Here is a 9,862-nt window from a genome sequence, read left to right as displayed (position 1 = left end):
TATCGTAAAAAAGAATATTACCTTTGTAACAAACTATAAAGCAGATGACGAAATTTGACTATGCTGCGATTCTCATACGATAGTTATTTCAAAACATTTTTATAATTTAACAAAATAAATAGAATATTAGTAACTTGGTATAACTTTTTTCACATTCAGTTCTATCATTCATAAAAATAATTTTTTTTTACCTTTAATAAGTTCGAGAAGATTTAATTTTTAAAAGCTTCGTTTTCCTGTTACTGTTTCACACTTTTTCTTATCATTGCGGTTGGTCCCTTTCATGTTGAAGCTCATCATTACTTTGTATGACATCAGACTATAAAAAAAAAAATATGTTTACAGTTAAATGTATGCAACAAATTAAAAAAGATTGCTTTATAGACCAATAAATCTTCTATTATCTGGTCTACTTATATATGGAAATAATAATGGCTATAATACATCATTATTACATGAAGTAAAGTAAATCATTTAAGTCAACAACTTTAAAATTACCTTTCCATTATGTTTTTAAGATTATCTTTTAAAGAATTCCCACCAACCTTTGAAAGATGAACTACCTATATAAATATAACGTATTAAATACTTACATACAAATATAACTTTCTATGTTAAAAAACAGAACATTTTTTATTTGTTTGTAAAATAAAAAAATCGGCTTCAAAAAATGGCTATTTCTTTATAAAACCATCTAATTGAAATACTCATTCAACAAATAATAAAAATTTGTCAAAGAAAGTGTTTATAAGAAATAATACTTGTTCAGAAAAGTAGTTAGTAGATTTAACAATGTCTTGTTAGGAATCTTTATATTTAGTGATGTGAAAAAAATGGGCATGGGAGATCTGATAAATTTTTATATTTAGAAAATGTAATTGAAAAACAGCTTTTAAACATAAACTTTGAATACATAAATATTTTTAGTCAAAAATTTTAAAGAATCAAATTTTATAACTACATTTATAGAACTTATCTTTTATAAAAAAAACATTAAATTGGTATTTTTCCAAAACTGATTTTTTGAAGTGTTTGCTTTTTACACATCTTATTCAATGCAAGTTCTTTTTTATCTAAATTAGATTACTTGCTTATTATACTTTAAAATACTTTTCGCTATTATAATTCTTATCTCTTGCTTTCTTTATCATAAATAAGGAACGAGATATTCTGACAAAAGAGTTAAAAAGTACGTTAAAATTGCGACAATGAATACAAAAAAGATAATAAATAGAACTACAAATATTAAACTTACCAATTGTTTATATTTTTCATTATCATAATTTAAACTTGTATCAAATTTAAGAAGCTCTTCGACATCTGTGAATTTTTTAGGAACATTTTTTGCTGACTTTTCGGCATCCTCAGATCCATTTTGTAGAAAAGCTTGTCGATTTCAATTTGTTTCGTGAAAAGTTTCACTACAATATATTGGAAATCTTAAATGAAGTTAAAAAATAAAATTTCTGTATTTTCTTGTAAATTATTACATAATTCTTGTCTACAATTAAAAGAAACTTTAGAAAATTTAGAAATGATGTAAAATCATATTATGCAAACACAGCAATCATATTAATACAAATGCAGTTCAAATACGATTTTTCCATTTTACTGACTCAAAAAGCAAATCAAATTTCTCACAAACCATAAGTGTTGCAAACAGTTAAAATTAGGAAGCAAATTAATACTAATTGCAATTTTGAACATTTTTGGGAACCAATTCTTTTTTCACCTGCAAACATTCTTACAGCTATGCACCAATTGTTTTCAAAAAAAATATATAAAAAGGTCCTCAAAAAATCAACAGACTTTTTTTAATGGTGTCTTCAAATAACTTCTTAATATATTATTGAATAGCCTCATGAAATTATTTAAATTAATTTAAACCTAAAATAAATAGAAAAATAGCCATTAACTCTTACGTTAGGCAGTATGATTTTAAACTGACATAATGTTAGTTAGCTAAAGGGAAAAATTTGAAAGCTTTATTCCCCGATATTTCAAAAATTAAACCCTGTTTCCCTGATTTTTTTTTGTACATGCAAACGACAATAATGGTTGATTATTTTTAATTATATTAGTACAATTTCATATTTTTGCCAGCCCTCTACTATTACTTTTGATATTTTTACCAACCACCTACTATTAACAATCCTTTTTTTTAAACTTAATATAAAGTTTATACCTTTATCCTGTATGCAAAAATGCTGCTGCAAAGATTGTTTTACATACCTTCAAGTCTCTGTTTTACCAAGCCGAATTAGCTCCATCCAGACTTAGGAGGTTCTAAATTCATGAATGCACGTTTTACTTGCAAACCATCTCGCCAATAAAAAGTATTTTGGCTGTCATTAATCCAGCATGATGGCACAGTCCATATTCTTGATTATTTTCTCTCCAAACAGCTCTTGTATACGCTATTTTATGACCTACTATTATTTTAGTTACCTTAAAGGCTATCGCTTTTTAAACATTTGCGTCTGCAACTTTTAATTTTGATATTTACACATTAATAGAGGAAAAAAATATTTTTCATGTTTAAATTTTAATTAAAACTTTGACTTGAAAAACAAATTTGACAGCAAAAATATACTTGAAAAGTTTTTATGTGTATATTTATATTATTATTTCAATAGAAATAATAATTTATACAATAATCCAAATAATTCATAATTCTAAATTTTGTGCACAACTTTCCAAATTACAATAGAGAACCTTAAACTTAGCATTCCTGATATTTAAATAAATAAACTTGTAAACTTTGTCTTTTAAATTTTTTTAAATTTCATCAAAAAAATCAATAAACTATATCAGTCTTGTCTAATATAAAATAAAAATTAATATAAAATGAAAATAAATAAAAAATGACTAAATCTACTATAAGTCTAATTTATTGTCTTAAATCATGCACATATGGAATTAAAATATAACTATCCTTTCGAGGTAAACAAACAACTTTACAAAGAATATCATTCTTTAAAATGTTCTTGCTGTCCATTTGAACTAATTGTATAAATATCTAAATCTCGCGAATAACATGGTTGGAGAAAAAAAAATTACTAGCTAACTTTTCTTTTACACAAACAAAAACTCCAATTTTAAACAGAACCAGCTATCTCTATTTTTAGAAGAGATTTTTATAAATTAAAAGCCTGTGATTAATTCTCTCATGGGTTTTCTCTAATTAAGAACTTTTTAAAATAATTTGAACAAGTGGACTCTTTGCATTACAAACAAACCTTTTTAATATGTGCATGTGATTTTCAAATGAGACACTGAAAAGCAGACATTAAAATTAGATCTTCTTTTTGATGGTATGCATCATCATGAATATCTATTAATGGGTGTATATTATTTTAAAAAACTTTGACTATATATGTCAATAGACTTATATATTATAGACAAACCACTCCAGTAGCTGTTTGACGTACTCCAATAATTGTATACTTTTTATTATTCAGCATAACACATAATTCTTATACCAATGTTTAACAATTAGAAATGAATATAAACATTATTAAGAATTAAGATTATTAAGAATTCCCTTTAACACCACAGGTCCAGTATAAAGTAGAAACTGTTTAAATTCTGTAGCTTTCCATCTTTTTAGTTTATTTAAAGATCTAGACTGCCTTGCGCATTCACTTGGCAGCTTCTAAAAGCTTCTAAAAAACCCTCAAAAAGATTTGATATCTTGTTGATTTGTGTCTGGGAGAGCCTGCATATTCTTGGACCTTCCTTAAAAAAAAAAAGTAACTGCTTAACAACACCTAACATAACTAGATGCATAGAGTCAACTAAGAAATTCTGAACACAAGAAATATTGTAATCAAGAAGAATACTTCTCTTTAACTGATAACCTGGGTAATTACCTTGGGAAAAGCCAATATCATGAGTACCAATATAATGAGTTGAATTTTCATATTGGCAGGAAATTAAAATGCTTGTAACCGATTAAAGACTGACATCAAAATAACATTGAATAACTAACGTCGAACATCTGATGTCGTCGATGAAAATCTAACTGAATTCCAATGTTAGATTGACATTTGGTGCCCACAGGGTAGCTAAGCATGCAAACCACGTCTAAGTTCCTTTCTTCTTGCATGCTGTTCTCTTTAGACATATTGCGCTTAATTAAGAGGGGGAAAAACTTCGACTATCTAATAAAAAGTACTAAATAAAAAAAGGAAAAAAAATCCTTTTTTGAAAAATTTTAACATCGTTTTTAAAAATGTAATTCAAAACAACACAATGTAAATCAACGTATGCATAATTAATAATATAAAAAAGATTTTCTAAAAGTAACACCGTAAAAGTTTTTAATTATTACTTTAACTAATAATACTTGACTCAAAGATATAATATACCTTTTAAATGCTTTCTCTTTTCTTCCAGGAAACCAAAATGAGCTCGTTTACTTTTTAAAAACAGTGAATTAGAAAAAAAATGAGAAGTTTCAAGTTGTCTAAACTGCCTCTAAACTTCTCTGATTTAATTGGCGAAGGTAGTTCAGCTAAAGTGTACAAGTCAGTTGTACAGAAGAAAATTGCAGCAGTTAAAGTTTTTAAAATCCAATTTTCAAAGAAACGTTTATGGATAGTTTCTGATCAATTAAGACAACTCAAGCATAAAAATATTGTTCAATTCTATGGGTTTAGTTTATGCCCTACAGCTCTTTGTTTTGAGATTTGCTGTGTTCAACTTGATGATGTGATTGTACATTCGTTAAAAGATTTATTGAATATTCTAAATGACAATAATTATTACAAATTAAGTGAAAGGGTTGACTATATAACTCAAGCATGCAAAGGAATAGATTATCTCCACACAAAAAATATCATACATCGGGATATCAAACCAAATAACATGCTAGTGAGTTGCACTTTTAGGTTTAACAATAAGCTATGTAGCCCCAGAGATTGCTAAAAAAAATACGAGTTTTCTTTCTGTATGTACAGATATTTATGCTATTGCTGTTCAAAGCTTTGAAATTTTGTCTAACCTTAGCTCACCTTGGGAAAATATACTGCCTTTATTAAACGATGTTTTCCTTCTCGAAATTGCAATTAAAAACAATGAAAGACCAGATGACCGAAGGAGATTTCTAAACTTATTCACCTAATAACATTAGGTTGGAAAACATTACCAGAAGAGAGATTACCACTGGCAGATGTAAAAAAAGTTTTTTTAAATTACCAAGTATTTTTTTACTTTCATTTTCAAAATAATATTTATTTTGATTTTTTAGTTTCTCAGAGAATTGACTTTAGTAAGTAGTAAAAGATTGGATGTAAAAAATGGAAATGTAAGTCACACTTTTTAACATTTTCTATTATTTTACGACTCATCCTTAGACTTAACAAAATGATAGTATACAAATCTCTACTTAGAACGAACCACAAGTCATTATTGAAAATGTTCCTGACTCGGTAAGTGGTAGCAACTTTTAGCATACAACTTATAACTTTATCTCCTACTTCTTACAGCATATTATGTTTTGGAGCTAATAATCAATACATTTATTAGCTAATACTTTACAGTTTCATTTTCCAGCATTAAGACTCTTGTTCATCGAGAGAACCACATGTCACAACAATAACTATTGAAAAAAAATCAGTGTGTAACTCCATTTTCTATTATTATTCCTTATATTGTTTTTACCCATAAGATATTTTAATATTAACATTTTTTAAATATTTTAATACTTTACCATTAGGTTAGGTTAGGTTTTTCAATTTTGCGATTCTAACGTAAAATAAAACCTATTTTTTAGTTTCCGTATTACTCCTAAAAGAAAAGAAAATTTGTATAACAAGAAAAAAATTTTTTAAACAGCAAAATTTTGTAACATTTGAAAACTCTAGAGATAGATTAAAATATTATATGAATATTGCATAAATATAAAGCATTTGAAACAGTTTTAAAGTTTTGTTTATATACTTTAAGGAGTTAGAAAGGAAACAAGAGCAAATTAAGGAGTCAAAGGTAAATGATATTTTTCTAATTATTTGAGAATCTGTCTGTTAGTGAGATCAATACCATACAAACGTTTACTAAATATTAGCTACTAAAAAGTAACTGTATGTGCACTAAGTAAAATTTGACTTAGTTGAGTATTATATATTATAGCATTATATAAATATTTTTTTTATTGTAGAGTAATAAATCAAAAAAAAATAAAGCTGAAACAAAACTGGCACAGAAATCGTCGCAAACAAATCAAGTGTTAGAATTTAAACTTAGAAAAAATTTTTTCTAAGTTTAAATTCTAACACTTGATTTGTTTGCGACGATTTCTGTGCCAGTTTTGTTTCAGCTTTATTTTTTTTTGATTTATTACTCTACAATAAAAAAAATATTTATATAATGCTATAATATATATAAAAATATAATATATAAAAATATAATATATAAAAAAAGATGTTTATCATTAAATAAAAAATAGAGGATTTTCTGCAACATTAATGTTTTTTTTTATTTCTAAAACTTTTGTGCATTTTCAAATAAAATGGAAAACACAAATACTATACACAACAAGAAAATGAAACAAAAAATAATCAGTAATCAACTTTATGTAAATGCAAAACAATATCCTTTTTGTTTTTTAGAATTTCTCAGACTCAGTGAAGAAAGACACTTCTAATGATGTTAAAAATGAAGTGAGTTAGTTCTTTAGTAAAAACAAAAAAGAAATTAAAGTATCAACTCTTGCATTGAGCATCTAACACTATTTCAACTTAAGAATCCCCTCATATTGATAGAAACTTTAGAATAATATTTCATTTTTTTTAGAATTCAGCTTGTAATATTCTGAGTATGCTTACAGATGAATTTGTATGAATGATGAAACTTTTAATTTTTACTTTGTATTTGGTTCTTTTTAATGAAAGTTTAAGCCTAACTTTGACTTCAAGTATTTAGTAGTTTCGTTTTTTTTTATAATAAAGCGATGATTAATTGATAGATTACAAAAGCTTTCACTTCTACTTGGATAAACATGTCAAATGTAAGAAAAAATTTCAGTCTTTATTGTCTTCATTTTTTATATTGTTATTATATTAGTTTAAAAAGATGAAACACTGAGACACTAGGGTTGTATTAAATGCTAAATTATTATAACTTATTCATTCTAATATTTATAGAACCATTGTGAACCAGTAAAGAATGATTATGTCAACCAAAATACAGAGAGTGTGAGTAATTTAAATACAAAATAGTCTTGTTTTACACAAGATATTTTTGTATTTAAAAAAATGATAAAAATTGGATCTATGAAACAAATTAAACTCTAAATAGATTAAAATTTTTAAAGACTTCATTAATGACAATTCAAATAACAGAAAAACAAATGTGCTGAAGTTTTTTTGAGTTAATTAACAACTAAAAAAAAAAGTTAATTATACTAAAAATATAATTGTCATTTTTAAGATAACTTAATTCAAAAATATTGCACTCTAAGATTTTTTTTCAATAAAAAATTTATGTTGATGATTTAGAATGAAGCTAATTCATCAGAAAAAATTTCATCAAACAAGATAACTGTTGAAGGTAAGTACTAGCACATATGAAAAAGATGAACGAACGGACTTTAAAAATAAAACATTTGAATTATTTTTTGTAAAATTTTTTTAAATTTAGACTTGGAAGAAATTGACCTAAGTGCTTGTAGCACATTACAAAATTCACATTTAGTAGAGGTTAAATTAATTTTTACCTTTTTTAAGCAATATATAAAGTCAGGGAAATTCAATCAATACTAAAATATTTTTGTAGGCATTATTTTCTAATAACTTAACACTGCTCTAACTTAATATTATTAATACAGAAAAGAGAAAAATATAATTTTTAAAAATATTTAATTGGAAAAACACTGCTTTCTATCTAAATGGTATAAAAAAATTTTTTTATCGTTAATAAAATATCCTTTTGATTCAGATTGGAGCTAATTCTTCAGAAAAAGATGAACTCTTATTGGACAAGTTTATTAGTAGAGGTAAGCTTGTTCATATAAGCTCTAAATCTTATAGATATGTAGCAGAAAAAATTTTCGTTAAAAGATTAAACAAACAAGGTTTTTAAAATTTAGACTTAGAAGAAATTGATTTCAGTGTTCAAACTATATTACAAGACTCACATTTAGAAGAGGTTGAGATGATCTTTTCCCTAGTTTATAGGTTTTATTACTTACATTATTACATTTCTAGGTAAAAGAACAATAGTGCTAAATAATAATGGATTGCAAATTAGCCCTAGTTAACTCTTAGTACAACTACCAAGAAAACCTTTTTGGAGCTATGAATATATGCAAATGGTTGAGTACCTATGCAAAATTTCAAAATGTTTACATTTTGTAGAAGAAAGATATTTGATTTTTAAGATTTTGATAAAAAGACTTCTTCAATTCACTTGTTTCAAAAAATATATATTTTCTTTAGCCACAAACAAGATTTGTAAACATATTTCAAAATGAATTGAAGAATCCAAATTTAAATTATGAAATCAAAAAAAAAAGGTGTGGGGCAATGGAGGGTTAAATCTTTAAAAGTTATAATTATACAACAATGAATTTTAAATTTCAGACAAATTTTGAATAATTGCTCTTCCCTTAGTATATTCATACCTCCAAAAGGTTTTCTTGGTAAAAAGCTGTAAACATTAAACTTGATTTTTACAGTCCACATTAATGACAATTCAATTAACAAAAAAAAAAAAAAATGTGCTGAAGTTTTTATGAGATATTTAACAATTGAAAAAAAAAAAAAGGTAAGTATAATAAAAAAACAAACTGTCATTCTTAGGATGATTTAATTCAAAAATATTGCACTCTATATGATTTTTTTTTCAATAAATAAATTTCTGTTGATGATTTAGAATGAAGTTAATTCATCAGAAAAATTCTTATCAGACAAGATAATTGTTGAAGGTAAGTACTAGCACATATGAAAAAGATATATGAACGGACTTTAAAAATAAAACATTTGAATTTTTTTTTGTAAAATTTTTTAAATTTAGAAGAAATTGACTTAAGTGCTTGTAGCACATTACAAAACTCACATTTAGTAAAGGTTAAATTATTTTTTACCCTTTTTAAGTAATAAAATAAATTCAAGGAAGTTCAATCAACACTGAAATATTTTTATACAGGCATTACTTAGACATTTTATTTAAAACGAAATAAGAACATTTAATAAAGAAGAACATTAAAAATTACAGAAAATTATTTGAGATTATTTTAATTTATTTCTATCAAATTTTGTAGAAAAAATACGCAGAAAACAACCTACCAGAGTTTGCCCATTTTGTGGTAAGCTACATACAAAATTGAATCGCCACATCTTAAAGAAGCATAAAGATGAAAAGACATTAGAAAAAATCAACACAAAAAATAAAACAGAAAAAAAAAGAATATTTCAACAACTTAGAGAAAATGGCATTTTGCAATATAATAGAAAACAATTATCTGAAAAAATTCCAATTTACCTAAGAGAGAGATACTCTCAATTAGAAAATGATCCAGTAATGTGCACTGGATGTTTTGGGTTTTATGCTAGATCATTTTTTAGAAGACATGAGATGAGATGCACAAAAGATTCTTGTGCTTCAGCTTTGTGTATACTATTAAACACCATGGATTCTGCATCACTAGAAAGTTATAGTGATGATTTTAAATCTTTTATCATTGGCATATTAAGAGATGATGATATTGGACTACTCATAATAAGCGATCCAACAATTTTAATGATTGGTTCTTGTCTCCATGATAAAATAAAAAGAAAAAAAGTTAAACGAACAGAAGTAAGAGGGTCCGTTAGGGCTGATATGAGGAGATTGGGTAACATCTACAAATATTTAAAATCAT

The 9,862-nt window shown here is 25.5% G+C and overlaps 1 protein-coding gene and 1 long non-coding RNA gene across 2 annotated transcripts; one reads left to right on the top strand and one right to left on the bottom strand.

Annotated features, from left to right (window-relative positions):
* Positions 1-1,453, bottom strand: LOC136087320 (uncharacterized). Its single transcript, XR_010641717.1, has 3 exons — positions 1,256-1,453; positions 499-563; positions 1-319 (listed from the first exon to the last, which is right to left on the bottom strand). It is a non-coding gene; the product is annotated as an uncharacterized LOC136087320 (long non-coding RNA).
* A 2,996-nt stretch (positions 1,454-4,449) lies between these two features.
* On the top strand, positions 4,450-9,158 carry LOC136087156 (probable serine/threonine-protein kinase pdkA). The gene is made up of 15 exons (XM_065809662.1): positions 4,450-4,875; positions 5,252-5,308; positions 5,394-5,432; positions 5,950-5,988; positions 6,161-6,226; positions 6,612-6,662; positions 6,796-6,837; positions 7,146-7,196; positions 7,500-7,551; positions 7,642-7,700; positions 7,939-7,996; positions 8,090-8,148; positions 8,875-8,926; positions 9,016-9,068; positions 9,114-9,158. The coding sequence occupies exons 1-15, from the start codon at positions 4,450-4,452 to the stop codon at positions 9,156-9,158; spliced, it is 1,149 nt and encodes a 382-aa protein (XP_065665734.1).
* Positions 9,159-9,862: the final 704 nt, after the last annotated feature.

This window comes from Hydra vulgaris, chromosome 11, assembly GCF_038396675.1.
Source record: "Hydra vulgaris chromosome 11, alternate assembly HydraT2T_AEP".
In the NCBI taxonomy this organism is placed as follows: Eukaryota; Metazoa; Cnidaria; class Hydrozoa; order Anthoathecata; family Hydridae; genus Hydra; species Hydra vulgaris.
The sequence above is the reverse complement of the archived record's forward strand: the minus strand, read 5'-3'. Positions and strand labels throughout refer to the sequence as shown.